The sequence below is a fragment of the Tachyglossus aculeatus genome, chromosome 17 (genome assembly GCF_015852505.1).
Source record: "Tachyglossus aculeatus isolate mTacAcu1 chromosome 17, mTacAcu1.pri, whole genome shotgun sequence".
Taxonomy (NCBI): Eukaryota; Metazoa; Chordata; class Mammalia; order Monotremata; family Tachyglossidae; genus Tachyglossus; species Tachyglossus aculeatus.
Genome location: NC_052082.1, coordinates 35,480,109 through 35,507,631, shown reverse-complemented (window position 1 = coordinate 35,507,631; position 27,523 = coordinate 35,480,109). Strand labels below are relative to the sequence as shown.

The 27,523-nt window shown below is 48.7% G+C and overlaps 1 protein-coding gene across 1 annotated transcript in view; it reads right to left on the bottom strand.

The window, feature by feature from the left end:
• Positions 1-222: 222 nt before the first annotated feature.
• Positions 223-27,523, bottom strand: part of LOC119939632 (serine/threonine-protein kinase 10-like) — a 60,234-nt gene continuing 32,933 nt past the window's right edge. The window contains exons 11-18 of the mRNA XM_038759761.1: positions 24,969-25,092; positions 19,259-19,438; positions 18,077-18,206; positions 9,882-10,006; positions 6,745-6,930; positions 5,265-5,390; positions 728-841; positions 223-330 (exon numbers count right to left, since the gene is read on the bottom strand). Of these exons, the coding sequence (XP_038615689.1) occupies positions 223-330; positions 728-841; positions 5,265-5,390; positions 6,745-6,930; positions 9,882-10,006; positions 18,077-18,206; positions 19,259-19,438; positions 24,969-25,092 (1,093 nt within the window). The remainder of the gene's footprint in view (positions 331-727; positions 842-5,264; positions 5,391-6,744; positions 6,931-9,881; positions 10,007-18,076; positions 18,207-19,258; positions 19,439-24,968; positions 25,093-27,523) is intronic.

Genomic DNA, 27,523 nt, shown 5'->3' with positions numbered 1-27,523 from the left:
ATCATGTCTACCAACTCCATAGTACTGGACTCTCTGAAGCGCTTCGTACAGTGTTCATCAGACAACAAGCACTCAGGCACTCAGTAAATGATCATGTCTACCAACTCCATAGGACCGGACTCTCCCAAACGCTTCGCACAGTGCTCAGCAGACAGCGAGCACTCAGTGAATGCCCTGGCTGGATTGGGAGTCCAAGCTTCCCGGGAGACGCCGACCAGGAGGTTAGTGGAACACGGGGAAGAAGCGGGACAGCCTCCAGCCGCTCTCACTCCCTCGCCGCGACCCGGGGACGCCAAGCGGGGGTCTGCTCGAGAGCCCGTCCTCCAGCATCTGTAGAGGAGGAAGGAGGAAACCGTGGTTCCGCCGAGCACTTTCTGCACCTCCCCTGAGGCAGCTGCGGAGAAAGGAAGTCAAGCCGTCCTGTGTGGGAGCAGCCAGACCCCAATCATGTCTTGGCCTCTTCTTGTCCCCCGTGGCTCGTTCCCTTCCCTCCCGCCTTAGCAGGCCCCGCCACTCCCTCCCCAGCCTGCCTGTTCTTTTCCACTCCCTCATTATCCCTCGGAGCTTCCCGGGGCTTGAGGCCTGGTCTTGTGTTTCCCATCCTGTGCCCGAGAGGGGCCGGTCCAGCCGCGTTCCCGGCTCCGGAGCGATGACCGCACCTCATCCGGCCCTCTCCGGGCCACTGGCTCTCCTCCCAACCTCCCGGCCGCCCGGCCGCGAGCGCTACCTCTTTGCGCGTGACTAGTCTCTCCCGCCATTCTCTGAGCTCCATGGTGTGTTCGTCGTCCAGCCTTGTTAGTTTTTTGTTTTCCTGGTCTTTCAGGAGGCGGACTTTTTCAGCCTGGGGAGCGGAGAAAAGGCATCAACTTCCAGACTGTGAGCCCACTGTTGGGTAGGGACCGTCTCTGTATGTTGCCAACTTGTACTTCCCAAGCGCTCAGTCCAGTGCTCTGCACGCAGTAAGCGCTCAATAAATACGACTGAATGAATGAGCTTACAGAGCCCCTAGGGTAGAAGGGCGCGTCTCCGTTTCTCTGGCTTCTAGCAGTAGCCGCAAACTGTGATCATCCAGCCCAGAACGAGCCCGGGCTTTGGAGTCAGAGGTAACGGGTTCAAATCCCTGCTCTGCCACTTAGCTGTGTGACTTTGGGCAAGTCACTTCACTTCTCTGGGCCTCAGTTCCCTCGTCGGTAAAATGGGGATTAAGACTCTGAACTGCCCGTGGGACAACCTGATCACCTTGTAACCTCCCCAGCGCTTAGAACAGTGCTTTGCGCATAGTAAGTGCTTAATAAATGCCACTATTATTATTATTATTATTATTATCCATACCCTGACCCATAGCAGTTGTTATCAGGGTATGGATAATAATAATAATAATAGCAGTTGCTATCAGGGTGACCAGTTGTCCACTCTGGGGGCCAGCCTGTCCTCGGTCTGGCATGGAAGCAATGCTAGGCCGCCTTTATAACTCTTATATTGTACTCTCCTAAGCGCTTAGTACAGTGCTCAGCATTCATTCATTCATTCAATCGCCCACTGTTGGGTAGGGACTGTCTCTATATGTTGCCAATTTGTACTTCCCAAGCGCTTACAGTGCTCTGCACATAGTAAGCACTCAATAAATACGATTGATGATGATGATGATTTATTGAGCACTTACTGTGTGAAGAGCACTGCACTGAGCACTTGGGAAGTACAAGTCGGCAACATATAGAGACGGTCCCTACGCAACAGCGGGCTCTGCGCTCGATAAGTACAATTAATTGATTGATTTATAACCAGGATTTTAATTTTCAGCACCCAGCCCTCTGCTGCGATCCCGGCCACTGAGCTCGGGGAGGACACCAGGTTCACGGGAACCGGTTCTAGAGCAAATTGGGGGGCCGGGGGCCCCCAGGAAAAATGCGTGAGGGCCAGGTAAGCCTGGCATATGTCTGCAAAAGGGCACGGGGGTTGTCATCCCGTTCCGCTGCGAGCCTGGCATCACACAAGTGATGTCACGTGCGTCTTAATGACCGGTATTCCTGAGTGCTGCCGACAACTTCGCTGTTTAGTTTTTAGATTCCATCACCCTTCCCCCTGAGGGATGCCAAGTGTTGAACGGCAAACCCTAAATGGCATGATAATTGTAATACCTTTAAAATACTTTCCCTCTAGTCCGTAAGCTCTCAGTGGGCAGGGAATGTGTCTGTTATATGGTTGGGCTGTACTCTCCCAAGCGCTTAGTACAGTGCGCTGCACAGTAAACACTCAATAAATATGATTGATGGTACTAATGTGCCAAGCACTGCAGGAACTGCTCGGGTAGATATCAGATAATCAGGAGATAATCAGGTCAGACGGGTCCCTGTCTCCCATAGTCTGATGAGGAGGGAGTATAATAATAATAATGGCATTTATTAAGCACTTACTATGTGCAGAGCACTGTTCTAAGCGCTGGCGGAGGTTACAAGGTGATCAGGTTGTCCCCCGGGGGGCTCACAGTCTGATTTTACAGATGAGGTAACTGAGGCATCGAGAAGTTAAGTGACTTGCCCAAATTGGGGACAATTGGTGGAGCTGGGATTGTACAGGTAGTGATCGTATAGGGATTGAATCCGGTGTGACAGATGAAGAAATCAAGGCACAGTCACTGAAGTGACTTTCCCAAGGTCACACCGCTGACAGGTGGCAGAGCCAGGATTAGAGCCCAGGTTTCCCGAGTCCCAGGCCTCTGCTCTTTCCGCTAGGCCCGACTGGCCTCGCCGGCTCCTTTTTTACCTCCCTGATTTCCTGTCACAACCCAGACCGCTCACTTCACTCCTCTGATTCCAACCTGCTCACCGTACCTCAATCTTTACCTCCTCACCGTGTCCACCCAGCCGGCCTCTGCCATCTCGTTCTGCTCTGCCAGGGTAGCTGATTTCCCCCTGCAACTTTTCATCGGAATCGAGGGGTCCCTAGGCTCGGAAGCGACTGGCGTCCTACCGAGTCGCGAGAGGAAGAGCGACGACCGTAAGGACAGATGTCTGGTGCGGGAGCTGGGAGAGGAGCTTGGGGGCCGCGGGGGGAAGCGGTGTGGCCTAGTGGAAAGAGCCCGGGGCCTGGGAATCGGGGACCTGGCTCTGCCCCTTGCCTCCTCTCGGACCTCGGGAAAAAATCACTTCACTTGTCAGTTACTTCGCCTGTAAAATCCCTGTTTTTTCTCCCGTTTATCATCATCAATCGTATTTATTGAGCGCTTACTCTGTGCAGAGCACTGTACTAAGCGCTTAGACTCTGAGCCCCATGTGGGACAGGGACTGTGTCCGATCTGATTGTCTTAAATCTACTCCCGTGTGCAGTACAGTGACTGTGTCCAATCTAATTGTCTTAAATCTACTCCCGTGTGTAGTACAGTGACTGTGTCCGATGTGATTGTCTTAAATCCACTTCCGTGTGTAGTACAGTGACTGTGTCCGATCTGATTGTCTTAAATCTTCCCCCTTTTAGACTGTGAGTCCACTGTTGGGTAGGGACCGTCTCTATATGTTGCCAACTTGTACTTCCCAAGCGCTTAGTACAGTGCTCTGCACACAGTAAGCGCTCAATAAATACGATTGATTGATTGATTAAATCTACTCCCGTGTGTAGGACAGTGCTTGGCATCAAGTAAACGCTCAACTGGAGAAGCAGCGTGGCTCCGTGGAAAGAGCCCGGGCTTTGGAGTCAGAGGTCACGGGTTCAAATCCTGGCTCCGCCAATTGTCAGCTGTGTGACTTTGGGCAAGTCACTTCTCTGGACCTCAGTTACCTAATCTGTAAAATGGGGGTTAAGATTGTGAGCCCCACACTGGACAACCCAATCACCTCGTATTCCCCCAGTGCTTAGAACAGTGCTCGGCACATAGTAAGCGCTTAACAAATACCATCATTATTATTATTATTAACAAATACCACAATTTCAATTTATCATCATTAAGGTTTTTATGTTAACGGGATTCTGGTGGTGGGGGTGGTGGTCATTCATTCGATCGTATTTACGGGGCGCTTACTGTGTGCTGTACTAAGTGCTTGGGAGGGTACAGTGCAACAATAGACACATTCCCTGCCCACAACGAGCTCACAGTCTAGAGTCACGGGGAGACAGATATTACAGATATGTCCCTAGGTGCTGCGGGGATGGGATGGGGAAAGAAAAAAGGGAGCAAGTCAGGGTGACGCAGAAGGGAGTGGGTGAAGAGGAAAGCGGGGGGCTTAGTCTGGGAAGGCCTCTTGGAGGAGATGTGCCTTCAGTAAGGGTTTCGAAGTAGTGGGGAGTCATTGTCCGTTGGATTTGAGAAGGAAGGGTGGTCCAGGCCAGAGGCGGGATGGCGGGCGAGGGGTCAGCGGTGAGAAAGACGAGACTGAGACCAGTGAGAAGGTTAGCGCTAGAGAAGTGGCATGGACCGGGTGGTAGGATTTTAATTTAAATTAAATTAAAGTAAATTTAATTAAAGTAAAGTAAAATTTACTTAAAGTAAATTTAAGTAAAGTAAATTTAATTTAATTTAAATTAAATTAAAGTAGGAGGAGGCAAGGTGTTTGAAACGCCTCTAAAGCCAATGGTGAGGAGTTTTTGTTTGATGTAGGTACAGAGGCAACCACTGGAGTTTTTTGAGGAGTGGGGTGACCTGTCCTGAACTTTTCTGCACCTTCGAGGCTCTCTGCCTAACCCGTTGGCCATCAGCCAGCAGACAATTATTTTTAATGCCTTCAGAAGGATATCTGAGGGCAGGCACACCTGCTCCCACAGAGAGGAAGAACCAGAAGCCGGAGACTTTCACGCTCTACCTTGGGCTCTAAAAATATCCCGCCAGCCCTCCCTGCCTTAATCTCCACCTCCCAGCCTGGGAGAGATCCTCAAACTGAAGAGAGGTAGAGAGAAAAGCAGCGTGGTTTAGTGGTTAGAGCCCAGGCCTGGGAGCCATCATCATCATCATCAATCGTATTTATTGAGCGCTTACTGTGTGCAGAGCACTGTACTAAGCGCTTGGGAAGTACAAGTTGGCAACATATGAACCCAGAAGGACCTGTGGGTTCTAATCCTGGCCCTGCTACTCGTCTGCTGGGTGATCTTGGGCGAGTCACGTCACTTTTCCGTGCCTCAGTTACCTCATCTGTAAGATGGAGATTAGGACTGTGAGCCCCATGTGGGACAGGGATGGCATCCAACCTAACTTGCAGCTGCCCCAGTGCTTAGAACAGTGCCAGGTGCACGGCGCTTAACGTATTATCGTAATTTGGTCAGGACGCCGGACTCACCTGCATCTGTCCCATCTCATCCTCGTTGGCCTCCAGCTGTCCCTGCAGCTCCTGCAGCTGCTCCTGGTGATGTTTCAGCTGCTCCTCAGCCTCAGCTTTCTGGCGCGCTTCCTCTTCCTGCAGGAACTGGGGAAGGGGGGGAAAGGGGCTAGTGGCCGGGGCTTCCCGAGCCCCTCCAGACAGCAGGAACTGAGGCAGCCGGGTCAGTGATTCAGGGGAGTCACGGAATTTTCGGTAATTTTACCCGATAATAATAATAACAATGGCATTTATTAAGCGCTTACTCTGTGCCAAACACCGTTCTGAGCGCTGGGGAGGTTACCAGGTGATCAAGCCGTCCCACGGGGGGCTCACGGTCTTCATCCCCATTTGACAGATGAGGGAACTGAGGCCCAGAGAAGTGAAGTGACTTGCCCAGAGTCCCACAGCTGACAAGTGGCGGAGCTGGGATTTGAACCCATGACCTCTGACTCCAAAGCCCCGGCTCTTTCCACTGAGCCACGCTGCTTCCCAATTCATTCATTCATTCATTGTTGTATTTATTGAGCGCTTACTGTGTGCACAGCACTGTACTAAGCGCTTGGGAAGTACAAGTTGGCGACATATAGAGACGGTCCCTACCCGACAGCGGGCTCACAGTCTAGAAGGGGGAGACAGAGAACAAAACAAAACATATTAACAAGATAAAATAAACAGAATAGTAAATATGTACAAGTAAAATAGAGTAATAAATATGTACAAGCATATATACGCTTAGAACAGTGAGCCCTTAGAACAGTGAGCCCGTTGTTGGGTAGGGACCGTCTCTATATGTCGCCAGCTTGTACCTCCCAAGCCCCTAGTATGTGCTCTGCACACAGCAAGTGCTCAATAAATATGATTGAATGAATGAATGAGTGAATATACAGAACTTCCATTCTGCAGAGGAGGGAACTGAGGCACAGAGAAGTCAAGTGACTTGCCCAAGATCACACCACAGACAAGGGGCAGAGCCTGGATTAGAGCGCAAGTCCTCTGACACCCAGTCTCCCACTCTTTCCACTAGGCCACACTACCTGATCACCTTGTAACCTCCCCAGCGCTTAATACAGTGCTTTGCCCATAGTAAGCGCTTAATAAATGCCATTATTATTATTACAATACAATATTTCTTTATTATAGTATATTTATTATTCTATTTAATAGCTATAATTCTAGTTACTTTGATGGTATCGATGCCTGTCTACTTGCTTTGTTGTCTGTCTCCTCCTTCTAGACTGTGAGCCCGCTGTTGGGTAGGGACCGTCTCTATAGGCAGCACGGAGTGCCAGGAGGCTGCCAGGAGCGGAGTTTGGAGTTGCTAAAAAGACTCTGACACACTTTGTGTTCCCCAAAAGCATGGCTGAAAGCCAGCTTTGCGCCTAACCTGCTGCCCCGGGGCTGGGACAGACCTTCCCTGCAGGAAAACTTTGGGGCCGCCGGCCCGCGAGGGAGACGGTACCTGTTTTATGTGTTCCCTGTGCTCCGAGCCGCTCATCTCCTGGCTCTTCAGGCTCTCCTTGAACTGGGCCAAGCGCTCCTTGGCGCGGAGACGACAGGTCTTCAGCTGCCGGCTCCTTTCTTGGGCCTGCCTGTTTCTGAGGTCATCCCGGAGGAGGTGGTGGAAACAGTGCATTCGCTCCTTCTCCTGATAAGTACAGGGCCCCCGTGACCCACCGGCCCTGACGGGGATTTTGTGGGAAAAGGGGGACCCGGCTCCAGCTCGTTTCCCTTGCCTGGGCCAAAGTGGCAGTTAGGTAAAGTCTGATGAGGATGATGATGGTACTTAGTAAGCGCTTACTAGGGGCCAAACGCTGTTCTAAGCGCTGGGGTAACTATAAGGTTATCAGGTTGTCCCACGCAGGGCTCGCAGTCTTGGCGTTTAAGCGCTTACTATGGGCCACGTGCTGGGGTAAATATAAGGTTATCAGGTTGTCCCACGTGGGGCTCACAGTCTTAGCGTTTAAGCGCTTACTATGGGCCACGTGCTGGGGTAAATATAGGGTTCACAGGTTGTCCCACGTGGGGTTCACAGTCTTAGCGTTTAAGCGCTTACTATGGGCCAAGTGTTGGGGTAAATATAGGGTTCTCAGGTTGTCCAACACGGGGTTCACAGTCTTAGCGTTTAAGCGCTTACTATGGGCCAAGTGCTGGGGTAAATATAGGGTTCTCAGGTTGCCCCACGCGGGGCTCACAGTCTTGGAGTTTAAGCGCTTACTATGGGCCAAGTGCTGGGGTAAATATAAGGTTCTCAGGTTGTCCCACGCGGGGCTCACAGTCTTAGCGTTTAAGCGCTTACTATGGGCCACGTGCTGGGGTAAATATAAGGTTCTCAGGTTGTCCCACGCGGGGCTCACAGTCTTGGAGTTTAAGCGCTTACTATGGGCCAAGTGCTGGGGTAAATATAGGGTTCTCAGGTTGTCTCACGTGGGGCTCACAGTCTTAGCGTTTAAGTGCTTACTATGGGCCAAGTGCTGGGGTAAATATAGGGTTCTCAGGTTGTCCCACGCGGGGCTCACAGTCTTGGAGTTTAAGCGCTTACTATGGGCCAAGTGCTGGGGTAAATATAGGGTTCTCAGGTTGTCTCACGTGGGGCTCACAGTCTTAGCGTTTAAGCGCTTACTATGGGCCAAGTGCTGGGGTAAATATAAGGTTCTCAGGTTGTCCCACGCAGGGCTCACAGTCTTAGTGTTTAAGCGCTTACTATGGGCCAAGTGCTGGGGTAAATATAGGGTTCTCAGGTTGTCCCACGTGGGGTTCACAGTCTTAGTGTTTAAGCGCTTACTATGGGCCAAGTGCTGGGGTAAATATAAGGTTCTCAGGTTGTCCTACGTGGGGCTCACAGTCTTAGCGTTTAAGCGCTTACTATGGGCCAAGCGCTGGGGTAAATACAAGGTTATCAGGTTGTCCCACGCAGGGCTCACAGTCTTGGAGTTTAAGCGCTTACTATGGGCCAAGTGCTGGGGTAAATATAGGGTTCTCAGGTTGTCTCACGTGGGGCTCACAGTCTTGGAGTTTAAGCGCTTACTATGGGCCAAGTGCTGGGGTAAATATAGGGTTCTCAGGTTGTCCCACATAGGGCTCACAGTCTTAGCGTTTAAGCGCTTACTATGGGCCAAGTGCTGGGGTAAATATAGGGTTCTCAGGTTGTCCCACGTGGGGTTCACAGTCTTAGTGTTTAAGCGCTTACTATGGGCCAAGTGCTGGGGTAAATATAGGGTTCTCAGGTTGTCCACGTGGGGCTCACAGTCTTAGCATTTAAGCGCTTACTATGGGCCAAGTGCTGGGGTAACTATAGGGTTCTCAGTTTGTCCCACGCAGGGCTCATAGTCTTAGCGTTTAAGCGCTTACTATGGGCCAAGTGCTGGGGTAAATATAAGGTTCTCAGGTTGTCCCACGTGGGGCTCACAGTCTTAATCCCTGTTTCCAGATGAGGGAACTGAGGCACAGAGAAGTGAAGTGTCTCGCCCAAAGTCACGCAGCTGACAGTCAATCAATCAATCGTATTTATGGAGCGCTTACTGTGGGCAAAGCACTGGACTAAGCGCTGGGGAAGTACAAGTTGGCAACATATAGAGACAGTCCCTACCCAACAGTGGGCTCACAGTCTAGAAGACTGTTTCTGTTAGAAGACAAGTGGCGGAGCGGGATTGGAACTCCCTTTCCGCCATGCCACGCTCATGACCCACGCAGCGTGGCTCAGTGGAAAGAGCGAGGGCTTGGGAGTCTGGGGTCATGGGTTCGAATCCCGGCTCCGCCACTTCTCAGCTGTGTGAACTTGGGCAAGCCACTTCTCTGGGCCTCAGTTACCTCATCTGTCAAATGGGGATTAAGACTGTGAGCCCCAAGTGGGCCAACCTGATCACCTCGTAGCCGCCCCCAGTGCTTAGAACAGTGCTTTGCACGTAGTAAGCGCTTAACAAATACCACCATTATTATTATTATTATTATTAGAGCCCGCTGCCTCTCGTTTCTAGTTTAATGATGGAGTTTGGAGGAGAACCCTTCCTCATAAACCGGGGTTGGGAGAGGGGGGCAGATCCAGAAGGCCCGAAGCCATTCTGGAGGGGCAGAGCGACTGGAAGGAAGGGCCGCCCGGGATCAAAAGCGATCCCAGACTGAGCCCCTTCCTTCCTCTCCCCCTCGTCCCCCTCTTCATCCCCCCCATCTTACCTCCTTCCCTTCCCCACGGCACTGTATGTATATGTATATATGTTTGTACATATTTATTACTCTATTTATTCTACTTGTACATATCTATTCTATTTATTTTATTTTGTTAGTATGGTTTTTGTTCTCTGTCTCCCCCTTTTAGACTGTGAGCCCACTGTTGGGTAGGGACTGTCTCTATATGTTGCCAATTTGGACTTCCCAAGCGCTTAGGACAGTGCTCTGCACCTAGTAAGCGCTCAATAAATACGATTGATGATGATGATCACGTCCCAGACCCGCCCCACGACCGGCTCAGAGGGATGTGCCCGTATTCCCAAGCCCTGCTGCTTTCTCCCGCCCCCGCAGCGAGAAGCACCCAGGGGTCTTTTCTCCAGAAGGGTCCTTGGGGGGACGGTGCGGAGGCCCGGATGGTGGACACCACCTCACCTTCTCCTGGCGCTCCCTCAGCTGCTGTCCGTGCAGGCTGTACTGCTCCTTGACCTGCTGCTTGAACAGCTGATACTTGTCCTGCAGGTGCGACTGCTCCAGTTTCCAGATGATCGATTCCCGGCCTTGGGAGAGCCAGTCAATCGGTCAATTATATTTATTGAGCACTTACTAAGCGCTTGGGGGAGTACAACATAACAGAAACGTTCCCTGCCCACGAAGAGCTTACAATCAATCGATCAATTGTATTTATTGAGCGCTTACTATGTGCAGAGCACTGTACTAAGCACTTGGGAAGTACAACATAACAGAAACGTTCCCTGCCCACGAAGAGCTTACAATCAATCGATCAATCGTATTTATTGAGCGCTTACTATGTGCAGAGCACTGTACTAAGCGCTTGGGCAATACAAATTGGCAACATATAGAGACAGTCCCTACCCAACAGTGGGCTCACAGTCTAAAAGGGGGAGACAGAGAACAAAAACCAAACATACTAACAAAATAAAATAAATAGAATAGATATGTACAAGTAAAATAAATAAATAGAGTAATGAATATGTACAAACATATATACATATATACAGGTGCTGTGGGGAAGGGAAGGAGGTAAGATGGGGGGGATGGAGAGGGGGACGAGGGGATTAATTGATTGATTCTCCTTTTCCTCCATATCTTCTCCTCTCATTCATTCAATCGTATTTATTGAGCACTTATTGGGTGCAGAACACTATACTAAGCGCTTGGGAAGTACAAGTCGGCAACGTATAGTGACGGTCCCTACCCAACAACGGGCTCCCAGTCTAGAAGGGGGAGACAGGCAACAAAAGCAAACGCGTAGACAGGTGTCAAAACCGTCGGAATAAATAGATGGTAAATAAATAGCTCTCCCTCCAAACCCTTCTTCCTACCATTGAAGCAGCGTGACTCAGTGGAAAGAGCCCGGGCTTTGGAGTAAGAGGTCATGGGTTCAAATACCGGCTCTGCCACTTGTCAGCTTCACTTCTCTGGGCCTCAGTTCCCTCATCTGTAAAATGGGGATTCATTCATTCATTCACTCAATCGTATTTATTGAGCACTTACTGTGTGCAGAGCACTATACTAAGCGCTTGGGAAGTACAAGTCGGCGACATATAGAGATGGTCCCTACCCAACGGTGGGCTCACAGTCTAGAAGGGGGAGACAGAGAACAAAACATATTAACAAAATAAAATAAATAGAATGAATATGTACAAATAAAATTAATAGAGTAATAAATACGTATAAACATATATACATATATACAGGTGCTGTGGGGAGGGGAAGGAGGTAAGGCGGGGGGGATTAAGATGTGAGCCCCATGTGGGCCAACCTGATCACCTTGTAACCTCCCCAGCGCTTAGAACGGTGCTTTGCACATAGTAAGCGCTTAATAAATGCCATTATTATTATTATCGAAGACGGCCTCAACCGGTCCAGAGTAGCTCGCAGAATCCCCGGCAGAGCTCGGGCTAGGCCATGGCCAGGGTTGGCCGAGGCTCGGTTTTCTTGCCTTTCCCTGTTTGGGCAGGAGGCCGCGAGGCCCCGGGGGGAGACTCTCCACACTTCTCCCAGGGAAGAGAGGGTTGAGGTGAGTCCAGAAGGCCCTTTCCTCCCAAGAACCCGGAGCTTAATCTCCCCTGATCCTCTGGCTCTGAACGCATTACAGAGAAGCAGCGTGGCTCAGTGGAAAGAGCCCGGGCTTCGGAGTCAAAGGTCAGGGTTCGAATGCCGGCTCCGCCACAGGCCTGCTGTGTGACCTTGGGCAAGCCACTTAGCTTCTCTGAGCCTCAGTCACCTCATCTGTAAAATGGGGATGAAGACTGTGAGCCCCCCCGTGGGACAACCTGATCACCTTGTATCCCTCCAGCGCTTAGAACAGTGCTTTGCACATAGTAAGTGTTTAACAAATGCCATCATTATTATTATTATGAAGGCACGCATGTATGCATGTGTATGTATGTGTGCTCACCTTAATTTAATATCCATCCCTCGCTTAGCCCCACAGCACTTATCATCATCATCAATCGTATTTATTGAGCGCTTACTATGTGCAGAGCACTGTACTAAGCGCTTGGAAAGTACAAATTGGCAACATATAGAGACAGTCCCTACCCAACAGTGGGCTCACAGTCTAAAAGGGGGAGACAGAGAACAAAACCAAACATACTAACAAAATAAAATAAAAAGAATAGATATGTACAAGTAAAATAAATAGAGTAATAAATATGTACAAACATATATACATATATACAGGTGCTGTGGGGAAGGGAAGGAGGTAAGATGGGGGGATGGGGAGGGGGACGAGGGGGAGAGGAAGGAAGGGGCTCAGTCTGGGAAGGCCTCCTGGAGGAGGTGAGCTCTCAGCAGGGCCTTGAAGGGAGGAAGAGAGCTAGCTTGGCGGATGGGCAGAGGGAGGGCATTCCAGGCCCGGGGGATGACGTGGGCCGGGGGTCGATGGTGGGACAGGCGAGAACGAGGTACGGTGAGGAGATTAGCGGCAGAGCAGCGGAGGGTGCGGGCTGGGCTGGAGAAGGACAGAAGGGAGGTGAGGTAGGAGGGGGCGAGGGGATGGATGGACAGCCTTGAAGCCCAGGGTGAGGAGTTTCTGCCTGATGCGCAGATTGATTGGTAGCCACTGGAGATTTTTGAGGAGGGGAGTAATATGCCCAGAGCATTTCTGGACAAAGATAAAGATAATCCAGGAAGCTGCATGAAGCACTTATGTCTCCAGTCTCCCTGGCTGCTCCTTCTCGGTCTCTTTTGCGGGCTCCTCCTCTGCCATCCAGCCCCTAACTGTGGGGGTCCCTCAAGGCTCAGTTCTGGGTCCCCTTCTATTCTCCATCTACACCCACTCCCTTGGAGAACTCATCCACTCCCACGGCTTCAACTACCATCTCTGTGCAGATGATTCCCAAATCTACATCTCCAGTTCCCGTTCCCTCTCCTTCCCTGCAGCCTCATATTTCCTCCTACCTTCAGGACATCTCTACTTGAACGTCCCGCGGTCATCTCAAACTTAACACTTCCGAAACAGAACCCCTCACCTTCCCACCTTGACTTTCCCGTCACTGTAGACAACACCATTATCCTCCCTGTCTCACAGGCCCATGACTTGGGCGTTATCTTCAATTCATCTGTTTCATTCCACCCACCTGTTCAGTCACAAAATCCTGTTATGTTCAACCTTCTTAACAGCGCTAAAATCTGCCCTTTCCTCTCCATCCAAACTGCTACTTTGCTGATCCAAACACTCATCCTATCCCACCTGGATCACTGCACCAGTCCCATTGCTGATCTCCCTAACTCCTGTCTCTCCCCACTCCAGTCCATACTTCACTCTTCTGCCCAGATCATTTTTCTACAAAACGATTCGGTCCATGCTTCCACTTTTCTCAAGAACCTCCATTGGTGGCCCATCCACATCCACATCAAACAGAAACTCTTTACCATTGGCTTTAACTTACTCATCCACCTTGCCCCCTTTTCCCTTCACCTCCCTGATTTCTTAGTACAACCCAGCCCTCGCACTTCACTCCTTCATACCAATTTACCATATCTCAAGCTCATCTATCGCGCCGCCCGCCTCTCGCCCATGGCCTGCTTCTAGGCTGGAATTCCCTTCCCATCCAACCAGCAGTCTCTCCACTTTCAAAGCTTTATTAAAAGTGCATCCCCAACTAAGCCCTCATTTCCCTTACTCCCTCCCTCACCCCACCCTCAGCCCCATAGCACTTATGTACATACGTAACCAAAATTTATTTTATTGTCTTCTTTATTGTTTATTAAATTTACCTAAATTTAAATTTAATTTAATAATTGTACTATTTATTGTTCATTAAAATTTATTTTAATGCCTGTTTCCTCTGTCTAGAAGACTGCAAGCTCCTTGTGGGCAGGGAACGTGGCTACCCACTGTTGTATTCTAATCTCCCAAATGCATAGGAAGTCTGTGTTCTTGAATCTGTGACCTTTGGACATTTGATATCGCCCCACCCCTAACCCAACAGAAATATACACATATCTTTAAATTATATATTATAAATTATTTGTTCATTCATTCAATCGTATTTATTGAGCGCTTACTGTGTGCAGAGCACTGTACTAAGCGCTTTGTCTGCCTCCCCCTCTAGACTGTAAGCTTGGTACGGATAGCGACTGTCCCTGTTACTTCTGTTGTATTGCACTCTCCGAAACACTTAGTACAGCACTCTGCATGTACTAGCTTTACTTCTATTTATTCTGATGACACCTGTCCACATGTTTTGTTTTGTTGTCTGTCTCCCCCTTCTAGACTGTGAGCCCGTTGTTGGGTAGGGACCGTCTCTATATGCCAACTTGTACTTCCCAAGCGCTTAGTACAGTGCTCAATAAATACGATTGAATGAATGAATGAACACTCAATACATATCATCATCATCAATCGTATTTATTGAGCACTTACTGTGTGCAGAGCACTGTACTAAGCGCTTGGGAAGTACAGGTTGGCAACATATAGAGACAGTACCTACCCAACAGTGGGCTCACAGTTTAAAAGATCATTATTATTTATTATCATTGATGGATTAAAGTGCTTTGCACACAGTAAACGCTCAATAAATATGATTGATCGATTTCGTACGTACCCATCTGAAATTTATTTCTGTCTCCCCCTCTAGACTCTAAGCTCCTTCTGGGCCGGGATCATGTGGCCCAGCTCGATAGTATTGACCTCTCTGAAGCTCCCAGTCCAGTGCAGTGCTCACAGTACGTGCTCAATAAACACCGGTCGACTGCATACATACATGTGCGTGATTGGTGATGGCGTGATGGTGATGAGGCACCTTACCCAGCAAGTTCTAGCCCCAGAAGGAGAGTCTGAGGCACTTCCCAGACACGGACCCTTGGCCCTGTAGAAAGACTGTTCACGTTTCATTAATGGAATGGCTACAAATCTAGGCACTGTATGCAACGCTTTTCCCAGTCATCTCTGCATCAGGTAGAAACTCCAGAGCCTCAGCTGAAGGGCAATTACTCCATCAACTCTCCCCTTACAGCCTACCCTGGCTCTTCTCCCACCACAACGTAGCTCACACGCTTTAACATTAACTTACTCACTGAGCCTCGCTCGTGTCTGGGCCTCGCTCATATCTCCCTCCCTGAAGGCTCAATCAATCAATCAGTCAATCGTATTTATTGAGCGCTTACTGTGTGCAGAGCACTGTACTAAGCGCTTGGGAAGTCCAAGTTGGCAACATATAGAGACAGTCCCTACCCAACAGTGGGCTCACAGTCCAAAAGGGGGAGACAGAGAACAAAACCAAACACACTAACAAAATAAAATAAATAGAATAGATATGTACAGGTAAACTAAATAAATAGAGTAATAAATATGTACAAACATATATAATCATCAATCGTGTTTATTGAGCGCTTACTGTGTGCAGAGCACTGTACTAAGTGCTTGGGAAGTACAAGTTGGCAACATATAGAGACAGTCCCTACCCAACGGTGGGCTCACAGTCTATATATGTATATACATATATACAGGTGCTGTGGGGAAGGGAAGGAGGTAAGATGGGGGGATAGAGAGGGGGACGAGGGGGAGAGGAAGGAAGGGGCTCAGTCTGGGAAGGCCTCCTGGAGGAGGTGAGCTCTCAGTAGGGCCTTGAAGGGAGGAAGAGAGCTAGCTTGGCGGATGAGCTCCCCACTCACACTCTCCCTCCTGCTTGAATCTCCTTCCCCCTACATAGCTGTCAGACCCCCTCTTCCCAGCCTCACAACAATGGCAGCTCCTCCAGGAAGTCCTCCCTGATTAATCCCTCATCTCCCCACTCTATTCTCCCCCTTTTCTTCATCCCCCATGCCCTAGAGCCCTCACCTTCCATAATAATAATGGTATCTGTTAAGTGCTTACTACGTGCCAAGCACTGTTCTAAGCTCTGGGGTAGATACAAGGTTATCAGATTGTCCCACATGGAGCTCACAGTCTTAATCCCCATTTTACAGGTGAGGTAACTGAGGCACCGAGAAGTGAAGTGACTTGCCCGCAGTCACACAGCTGACAGGTGGCTGAGCCGGGATTAGAACCCATGACCCCTGACTCCCAAACCGGGGCTCTTTCCACTGAGCCGGGAGGAAGGAGGGAGGGGGAAGGAAGGGAGAAAAAGGAAGCGAGAGAGGGAAGGGAGAGGAAGGAGAGAGGAAAGGGGGAGATAGAAGAAGGGAAAAGAGGGAAAGATAGGAAAAGGGAGAGGGGTAGGGGAGAGGGAGGGAAGGAAGGAGAAGGAGAGGGTAGGATGAACTTAAGTATTCATCCCGCTCACACTGGGCATTTATTTAGATAGACTTATACTCTGGAGTCTCCCCACCTTGTAATTGATTCGAATGTCTCTCCTCTACCATATCGTTAGCTCCTTGAAGGCATGAATCACATCTACTAAAATATCCATATATCATCTCTTAGTAAAGTGCTCTGCACGCAGTAAGTGCTCAATAAGTACGATTGAATGAATGAATGAATCTCTACCATTACAGTGCCTGGCACACATTTATTATTATTATTAATAATAATTATTATTAATATTCTGTCTGCATAATAATAATAATAATAACAGTTAGCAAATACCACAGTTATTATTATTACTACTAGCTCTACTGGAGAAGCAGCGTGTCCCGGTGGAAAGAGCCCGGGCTTTGGAGTCAGGGGTCATGGGTTCAAATTCCGGCTCCGCCGATTGTCAGCTGTGTGACTTTGGGCAAGTCACTTAACTTCTCTGGGCCTCAGTTCCCTCATCTGCAAAATGGGGATGAAGACTGCGAGCCCCCCGTGGGACAACCTGATCACCTTGTAACCTCCCCAGCGCATAGAACAGTGCTTTGCACATAGTAAGCACTTAATAAATGCCAGCATTATTATTATTATTATTATTACTACTGTACTCTCCCAAGCGCTTAGCTTAGTGCTCTGTAACTGGCAAGTGTTCAGTAATCATCTCTGGTTGATTACCGATGGGAAGATTTTGGGTTTTTTTTCTTATTGGTAAAGTGCTTACTATGTGCCTGGCACTATACTAAGCTCTGGGGGTAGATGCAAGCCAACAGGGTTGGACACAGTCCCTATCCCACGTGGGTCTGACAGTCTTAATCCCCATTTTACAGATGAGGTAACTGAGGCACAGAGAAGTGAAGTGACTCGTCCAAGTTCACACAGCAGACATGTGGATTAGAACCCAGCTCCGCTGGCTCCAGGCACTATGTTTCTTTCCACGAGGGCCATGTTGCTTCCCAAGATTTGCTCCCCGCTGTCATTTGTCAGGTCCTACCTAATCTAGGGAACTGGGGGGATTTGAGGACAGAAAGCACGTCTCTTTGGGATGCCCTTTTCCGTCAATCAATCAATCAATCAATCGAATTTATTGAGCGCTTACTGTGTGCAGAACACTGTACTAAGTGCTTGGGAAGTACAAGTTGGCAACATATAGAGACAGTCCCTACCCAATAGTGGGTTCCATGGGCTCTCAATGCCAGGGAAGGCCTTTCAGAGCCGTAATCCGGCTCGGAACCGAGCCCAGCCGCCCTGGGTTAGCTTCATGGCTCAGTGGAAAGAGCCCGGGCTTTGGAGTCCGAGGTCATGGGTTCAAATCCCGGCCCCGCCAATTGTCAGCTGTATGACTTTGGGCCAGTCACTTCACTTCTCTGGGCCTCAGTGACCTCATCTGGAAAATGGGGATTAGGATTGTGAGCCCGCCGTGGGACAACCTGATCACCTTTTAACCTCCCTAGCGCTTAGAACAGTGATTTGCACATAGTAAGTGCTTAATAAATGCCCCTTCCTTCCTCTCCCCCTCGTCCCCCTCTCCATCCCCCATCTTACCTCCTTCCCTTTCCCACAGCACCTGTATATATGTATATATGTTTGTACATATTTATTACTCTATTTATTTATTTATCTTACTTGTACATATCTATTCTATTTATTTTATTTTGTTAGTACGTTTGGTTTTGTTCTCTGTCTCCCCCTTCTAGACTGTGAGCCCGCTGTTGGGTAGGGACTGTCTCTCTGTGTTGCTGACTTGTACTTCCCAAGTGCTTAGTACAGTGCTCTGCACACAGTAAGCGCTCAATAAATATGATTGATTGATTGATTATTATTCCCACCCCAGACGGACCTCGATTTCGGGCCGCAGCGTTCCTACCTCTTCTGAGGTTTTGCAGCTTGCTGGCGTATTCCCACTCCATGGAAGTCACTTTCATCTTGTGCTCCTGGGCGAGCTTCTTTAGGGCTTGGTTCAGCTGCTCCTGCTGCTGCTGCTGGAGGAGCCCTGGCTCCTGAGAGGGAAAGAGAGAGAGGAGCGGGCAGAAGGAGCTTGGTTGGATATCCTGGAATCTCAACATTTTTTTTTTTTATCAGCTACGTGTCTGCTCTGAGTTTTAATCCTGACTGCCTAGAGCCAAGCAGTTTATTGGCTCTAGAACGTCGCCTCTGCAGCTGAAACAGTCTAGGGAATTTAGGGTCTTCTAAAGCCATTTGGACCAAGAGCTCTAAGAGCACCTCGGTCATCCCTGCTCGCGGGGAGTTTGGGAATTAGAGAGAGCGTGGCCCTGGGAGTCAGAAAAACCTGGGTCCTAATCCCGGCCCGGCCTTTCTCTGATGTGTGACCTTGGGCGAGCCGCGGCGTGGCTCAGTGGCTTTGGAGTCAAAGGTCATGGGTTCAAATCCCAGCTCTGCCAACTGTCAGCTGGGTGACTTTGGGGGAGTCACTTTACTTCTCTGGGCCTCAGTTCCCTCATCTGTAAAATGAGGATGAAGACTGTGAGCCCCCCATGGGACAACCCAATCGCCTTGGAACCTCCCCAGCGCTTAGAACAGTGCTTTGCACATAGTAAGCGCTTAATAAATGCCATTAGTATTCTTATTATTCTCTGTGCCTCAGTCACCTCATCTGAAAAAGGGGGATTAAGACTGTGAGCCCCATGTGGAACAGGGACTGCATCCAACCTGACGGGCTGGTATCTACCCCAGCGCGTGGCACATAGTAAGCGCGTAACAAATTCCATTTAAAAAACAACGACGTGAGAATCAGACCCTAATTCCCAGTTCCCTGTAAATATTATCCCAACTGCCACCCCTCCGCGACTCCGGGACACATTCCATTCATTCATTCAATCGTATTTACGGAGCGCTTACAGTGTGCAGAGCACTGGACAAGTGTTTGGGAAGTACAAGTTGGCAACATATAAAGACGGTCCCTACCCAACGACGGCAGGGGCCCCCGGCCTGATTGAATGAATGAATGAATGAATGAATGAATGAATGGATGGGCCTGGGCTCTCATCCCCAGCTCCGACCAGCTTGGGTGGTCCCCAGGTTCACTCACCTCCTTCTGGTTCTCCTTCAGAGCGGGCAGCATCCTGGCCAAGCCCTTCTGCTGCTGGGATTTCAGGCGCCTGGCCTCTTTCTGCAGCCGCTGGACGTGCTCCGTCTCCAACCTCTCTGAGGTCAACTGGTAGTGCCGCTCCAGGGCCTCTATTTCCCCATCGTAGTGTTGCTTCTTGCCCTGGGCGCAAACGCGACCGCCATCTCATCCTCTGCCCGGGGCTGCTCATGCTACTTTTGTTTTTAATGGCACTTGTTAAGCACTTACTCTGGCAGGCACTGTACTAAGCGCTGGGGTAGATAGAAGATAATCGGGGTGGGCACACCCGATAGGGTTCACAGTCTTAATCCCCATTCTTCAGATGAGAACTGAGGCACAGAGAAGCCAGGCGACTTGCCCAAGGTCACACGGCAGGCAAGTGGTGGAGCCGGGATTAGAATCCAAGTCCTCTGATTCCCAGGCCCCTAATTTTTCCACAAGGCCACGCCGCTTCTCTTTAATAATAATAATAATAATAATAATGACGGTATTTGTTAAGCGCTTACTATGTGCCAAGCACTATTCTAAGCGCTGGGGTGGATACAAGGTGATCAGGTTGTCCCACATAATAATAATAATAATAACGTTGGTATTTGTTAAGCGCTTACTATGTGCCAAGCACTGTTCTAAGCGCTGGGGTGGATACAAGGTGATCAGGTTGTTCCACATAATAATAATAATAATAATAATGTTGGTATTTGTTAAGCACTTACTATGTGCCAGCACTGTTCTAAGCGCTGGGGTGGATACAAGGTGATCAGGTTGTCTCACATAATAATAATAATAATAATCTTGGTATTTGTTAAGCACTTACTATGTGCCAGCACTGTTCTAAGCGCTGGGGTGGATACAAGGTGATCATGTTGTCCCACATAATAATAATAATAATAATGTTGGTATTTGTTAAGCACTTACTGTGTGCCAAGCACTGTTCTAAGCGCCGGGGTGGTTACAAGGTAATCAGGTTGTCCCACATAATAATAATAATAATAATAATAATAATAATAATAATAATAATAATAATGTTGGTATTTGTTAAGCACCTACTATGTGCCAAGCACTGTTCTAAGTGCTGGGGTGGATACAAGGTAATCAGGTTGTCCCACGTGGGGCTCACAGTCTTCATCCCCATTTTACAGATGAGGGAACTGAGGCCCAGAGAAGTGAAGTGACTTGCCCAAAGTCACACAGCTGACAAGTGGCAGAGTTGGGATTTGAACCCACGACCTCTGACTCCAAAGCCCGGGCTCTTTCCACTGAGCCACGCTGCTTCCCTAGGGCTCACAATCTTAGTCCCCATTTGCCAGATGAGGGAACTGAGGCCCAGAGAAGTGAAGTGACTTGCCCAAAGTCACACAGCTGATAACTGGCGGAGCCAGGATTTGAACCCATGACCTCGGACTCCAAAGCCCGGGCTCTTTCCACTGAGCCACGCTGCTTCTCTTTCTACAGAACAGATCATTTACACCATCACAGTGTAATGTGATGTAATAGATGTAATAGACAGTGAGCCTACTTTTAGGCTGTGAGCCCACTGTTGGGTAGGGACTGTCTCTATATGTTGCCAATTTGTACTTCCCAAGCGCTTAGTACAGTGCTCTGCACATAGTAAGCGCTCAATAAATACGATTGATGATGATGATCGCGGAAAGAGGGGTGTCTGCAGGCCCTCAGCATTCACGCCCCTCTCACCCACTCTCTTCTCCCACTACCCCCCAGCTCGCAATCTTCACTCCCTCTCTAGCCAACCTATCGTACCTTGGTCTTACCTCCCCCCAGCGCTTAGAACAGTGCTTTGCACATAGTGAGCGCTTAATACCATTATTACTGGGAAGCAGCGTGGCTCAATGGAAAGAGCCCGGGCTTTGGAGTCCGAGGTCACGGGTTCAAATCCCGGCCCCGCCAATTGTCAGCTGTGTGACCTTGGACAAGTCACTTCACTTCTCTCCCCCTGCCTCCCTCCTGCCTGGGAGTCACAGTCTTCTAGACTGTGAGCCCACTGTTGGGTAGGGACCGTCTCTATATGTTGCCAACTTGTACTTCCCAAGCGCTTAGTACAGTGCTCTGCACACAGTCAGTGCTCAATAAATACGATTGATTGATTGATTGAAGTGCTCTTCACATCTGACAGCCCACGGTTCTCCCCATCTTCAAAGGCCTTTTCAAAGCCCATCTCCTCCAGGAAGCCTTCCCTGATTAATCCCTCCTCTCCCCAACCTCTTTCCCTCTTACTGCCGCTTCTACATCACCCAAATGCTCAGCACCCCCCATCTCCCTAACCTTGTCCTTAAACTCTGGGTAGTGGCTCAATGGAAAGAGCACAGGCTTGGGAGTCAGAGGTCATGGGTTCAAATCCCAGCTCCACCAACTGTCAGCGGTGTGACTTTGGGCAAGTCACTTCACTTCTCTGTGCCTCAGTTACCTCATCTGTAAAATGGGGGTGAAGACTGTGAGCCCCACGTGGGACAACCTGATCACCTTTTATCACCTTGTATCCCCCAGCAGTTAGAAGAGTGCTTTGCACATAGTAAGCGCTTACAACCTGATCACCTTGTATCCCCCAGCACTTAGAACTGTGCTTCACACATAGTAAGCACTTAACAAATACCATTATTATTGGGAAGCAGCGTGGCTTAATGGAAAGAGCACAGGCTTGGGAGTCGGAGGTCATGGGTTCAAATCCCGACTCCACCAACTGTCAGCGGTGTGACTCTGGGCAAGCCACTTAACTTCCCTGTGCCTCAGTTACTTCATCTGCAAAATGGGGATGAAGACCGTGAGCCCCACGTGGGACAACCTGATCACCTTGTATCACCTTGTATTCCCCAGGGCTTAGAAGAGTGCTTTGCACATAGTAAGCACTTACAACCTGATCACCTTGTATACCCCAGCACTTAGAACTGTGCTTCACACATAGTAAGCACTTAACAAATACCATTATTATTGGGAAGCAGCGTGGCTTAATGGAAAGAGCACAGGCTTGGGAGTCGGAGGTCATGGGTTCAAATCCCGGCTCCGCCAATTGTCAGCTGTATGACTTTGGGCAAGTCACTTCACTTCTCTGTGCCTCAGTTACCTCATCTGTAAAATGGGGATGAAGACTGGGAGCCCCACGTGGGACAACCTGATCACCTTGTATCCCCCAGCACTTAGAACAGTGCTTCACACATAGTAGGCGCTTAACAAATACCATTATTATTGGGAAGCAGCATGGCTCAATGGAAAGAGCACGGGCTTGGGAGTCAGAGTCATGGGTTCAAATCCCGGCTCCGCCAATTGTCAGCTGTGTGACTTTGGGCAAGTCACTTCACTTCTCTGTGCCTCAGTTACCTCATCTGTAAAATGGGGATGAAGATTGGGAGCCCCACGTGGGACAACCTGATCACCTTGTATCCCCCAGCACTTAGAACAGTGCTTCACACATAGTAGGCGCTTAACAAATACCATTATTATTGGGAAGCAGCGTGGCTCAATAGAAAGAGCCCGGGCTTGGGAGTCAGAGTCACGGGTTCAAATCCCGGCTCCGCCAATTGTCAGCTGTGGGACTTTGGGCAAGTCACTTCACTTCTCTGTGCCTCAGTTACCACATCTGAAAAATGCAGATTAAGACTGTGAGCCCCCCGTGGGACAACCCGATTGCTTTGTAACCTCCCCAGCGCTTAGAGCAGTGCTTTGCACATAGTAAGCACTTAATAAATGCCATTATTATTATTATTATTATTATTATTATTATTTATTTGACAGCTCTTCTGCTCAACTGTCAGCTCCCTGAGGGCAGGGATCTCCAAATTCATTCATTCAGTCGTATTTATTGAGCGCTTACTGTGTGCAGAGCACTGTGCTAAACGTGCTTGGGAAGTACAAGTTGCCAACATACTCTCCCAAGCGCACTTAGCACAGTTCCCCGCACAAAGTAGGCACTCAATACTACTGTTAATGATGGCATTTATTTATTAAGGCCCTACTGAGAGCTCACCTCCTCCAGGAGGCCTTCCCAGACTGAGCCCCCTCCTTCCTCTCCCCCTCACCCCCCCATCCCCCCGTCTTACCTCCTTCCCTTCCCCACAGCACCTGTATATATGTTTGTACATATTTATTACTCTATTTATTTTACTTGCACATATCTATTCTATTTAATTTATTTTGTTAATATGTTTGGTTTTGTTCTCTGTCTCCCCCTTCTAGACTGTGAGCCCACTGTTGGGTAGGGACCGTCTCTATATGGTACCAACTTGGACTTCCCAAGCGCTTAGTACAGTGCTCTGCACACAGTAAGTGCTCAATAAATATGATTGATTGATTGATTAAGTGCTTACCACTGTTCTAAGCGCCGCTGGGAGGTTACAAGGTGATCAGGTTGACCCACATCGGGCTCACGGTCTACTATTCACACTATTGATGAACTGTGCTCTCCCCAGGCGAGGCCAAGACGAGTTCACTCATTTTCCAAACATCGGATTATTCATTCCCCCCCAAACCCTCACAGAAGGGCTGGTGGCAGGACATTCCCGCCCCTCTGGGAGGGCGGGCTGAAGGGAAAGGGTCACTCGGATGACCAGAGGGCCTGGATTTGGAAGTTGGGTTGCTTCGGACCTCAGCCTCCCCCCCCAACCACCCTATTAGAGAAGCAGCGTGGCTCAGTAGGAAAGAGCCCGGGCTTTGGAGTGATCATAATATAATATAATATAATTATATATAATTATAATTATAATTATATTTATATAATTATATTATTATATTATATTATTATATTATATTATTATATTATATTATTATATTACTATATTATATTTATTATTATCATTATTATATTATCATATTATTATATTATAATATTATTTAATTATATTATATTATAATAAATAATAATAATAATAATAGTAATAATAATAATGGCATTTATTAAGCGCTTACTATGTGCAAAGCACTGTTCTAAGCACTGGGAAGGTTACAAGGTGATCAGGTTGTCCCACATGGGGCTCACAGTCTTAATCCCCATTTTACAGATGAGATAACTGAGGCACAAAGAATAATAATAATAATAATGGTATTTATTTAGCGCTTACTACGTGCAAAGCACTGTTCTATGTGTCTGTTTGTTGTTGTACTGCACTTTCCCAAGCGTTTAGTACAGTGCTCTGCACACTGTAAGTCACACATGCACAATGGAGTCAGAGGTCAGGGGTTCAAATTGCGGCTCCGCCAGTTGTCAGCTGTGGGACTTTGGGCAAGTCACTTCACTTCTCTGTGACCTCATCTGTAAAATGGGGATAAAGACTGTGAGCCCCACGAGGGACAACCTGATCACCTTGTAACCTTCCCAGTGCTTACTTAGAACAGTGCTTTGCACATAGTAAGCACTTAATAAATGCTATTATTATTATTATTATTGTTATTATTATTATTATTATTATTATTATTATTATTATTATTATCACCTGGCCATGCCCAAGTCGAGAGCAGCCGAGAGAAGGACCCCCACACTGTTTTTCTATTCTATTTATTTTATTTTGTTAGTATGTTTGGTTTCGTTCTCTGTCTCCCCCTTCTAGACTGTGAGCCCACTGTTGGGTAGGGACTGTCTCTAGATGTTGCCAACTTGGACTTCCCAAGCTCTGCACACAGTAAGCGCTCAGTAAATACGATTGATTGATCGATTGATCGATCTTACCGTCATCTCCAGCTCAATGTGACGGAACAGCTGCTCCCGCTGCTGATGGTGTCTCTGGTCCAGCTGGCTCTGGGCTCGCTGCTCTTCCTTCTGAAGGAGCCGGAGTTCGTGCAGTTCCTGGCGTCTAAAACAACCACTTTCGGGGTTTGCTTGCCCTGCCCTCTGAGGATCTCCGACCGCTCCAGGAGAAAGGGAGGTTCACATCCCCATTCTCCAGTTAAGGGGAGGCCTTGGGCAGGGCCGAGGGGATTTCTTTTTTTAATGGTATTTGTTATGCGCCTACTACGTGCAAAGCACTGTTCTAAGCGCTGGGGGGGGATACAAGGTGATCAGGTGGACCTCCGAGGGGCTCACAGTCTTAATCCCCATTTTACAGATGGGGTAGCTGAGGCACGGAGAAGTTAAGTGGCTTGCCCAAGGTCACACAGCTAAGTGGTGGAGTCGGAATTCGAACCCACGACCTCTGACTCCCAAGCCTGTGCTCTTTCCCACTGAGCCACGCTGCTTCTCCAAGGGCCCTTCCCCTCTCCCTGCCCCCCTCGCCCAGAGAAGCAAAAGAGCCCTGGCTTTGGAGTCAGAGGTCATGGGTTCAAATCCCGGCTCCGCCAATTGTCAGCTGTGTGACTTTGGGCAAGTCACTTCACTTCTCTGGGCCCCAGTTACCTCATCTGTAAAATGGGGATTAATCCCGTGAGCCCCCTTTGGGACAACCTGATCACCTTGTAACCTCCCCAGCGCTTAGAACAGTGCTTTGCACATAGTAAGCGCTTAACAAATACCACCATTATTATTATTATCCCCCGAACTCTATTGTAGCATTCATTCATTCATTCAATCTCATTAATTGAGCGCTTACTGGGTGCAGAGCACTGTACTAAGCGCAAGTCGGCAACATATAGAGATGGTCCCTACCCGACAATGGGCTCACAGTCTGTGAGAGATTGAACCAGCAAGGTAGCGGTTTGGATGGAGAGGAAAGTGTAGATCTTGGCGATGTTGTGGAAATTGCTGCATCCGCTGCCACTTTGGCCGCCGCATCGGCAGCTGCTCCAGAGGTGGGTGAGCTCTACCTATGTTGTGTTCTTTAAGTGCTTAGTGTGTGCCAAGCACTGTACTGAGCGCTTGAGTAGACCCAAGATTATTAGGTCAGATACTGTGCCAGTCCAGCATGGAGCTCACAGTCTAAAGGGGAGGGAGAACAAGTATTGAATTCCCATTTTAATAATAATAACAATAATAATGATGGCACTTATTAAGCACTTACTATGTACAAAGCACTGTTCTAAGCTCTGGGGAGGTTACAAGGTGATCAGGTTGTCCCACCGGGGGGCTTAGTCTTAATCCCCATTTGACAGATGAGGTAACTGAGGCCCAGAGAAGTGACTTGCCCAAAGTCACACAGCTGACAAGTGGCGGAGCCGGGATTTGAACCCACGATCTCTGACTCCAAAGCCCGGGCTCTTTCCGCTGAGCCACGCTGCTTCTCTATTTTACAGATGAGGAAACTGAGGCACAGAGAAGTTCCCAAGGTCACACAGCAGGCAAGTGGCAGAACTGGGTTTACAGCCCAAATCCTCTGACCCCGGTGCCTACGGTCTTTCTTCGAGGCCACACTGCTACTTGCCTTCAAAACCTTTTCCTGATTAATTCCCAATTCTCTAATCGTGTCATTCCATCAGATTCCCTCTAAGCGCTTAGTACAGTGCTCTGCACACAGTAAGCGCTCAATAAATACGATTGATGATTCCCTCACCATTCATGGGTCTAGCTGATGATTCATCCCTCGGCTGGAAGCTCCTTGTTTGCAGGGAACAGATCTGCTGACTCTGTTGTACTGTACCCTCCTAAGCGCTTAGTACAGTGTTCTGCACACAGTAAGTGCTCAGTAAATACGACTGATGCAGTGTCGTTGGCTTACTTTTATCGTTACCAGTTGTAACTATGGTTTCCCCTCTGCTCTCGTATTTATATTGCCTGGATCTGTCTGCTTTCCTCAGTAGATTGCAAGTTCCTTCGAGGGCGGGCACAGTATCCTCTGACTTAATAATAATAATGGCATTTATTAAGTGCTTACTATCATCAATCGTATTTATTGAGCGCTTACTGTGTGCAGAGCACTGTACTAAGCGCTTAACTTTACTACGTGCAAAGCACTGTTCAATTTCAGGATCCCAAACCCTCACTAGGCAGCACGGGTCAGCTACAGTCCTTTACACACAGTAGGTGCTTTCAGTTCAGTTCAATTCATTCATTCATTCAATCCTATTTATTGAGCACTTACTGTGTGCAGAGCACTGTACTAAGCGCTTGGGAAGGACAAGAAGCAGCGTGACCTATTGGAAAGAGCTTAGGCCTGGGTGTCAGAGGATCTGGGTTCTTACCGGCTCCCCTGCTTGCCGGCCTTGTGACCTGGGGTTAAGTCGCTTAACTTGGCTGTGCCTCAGTTTCTTCATCTGTGCAATGGTGATTCAATGCCTGTTGTCCCTCCTATTTGGACTGTGAGCCCAGTGCTTAGCCCATAGTAAATGCTTAGCAAATACCGCCATTCTAATTAT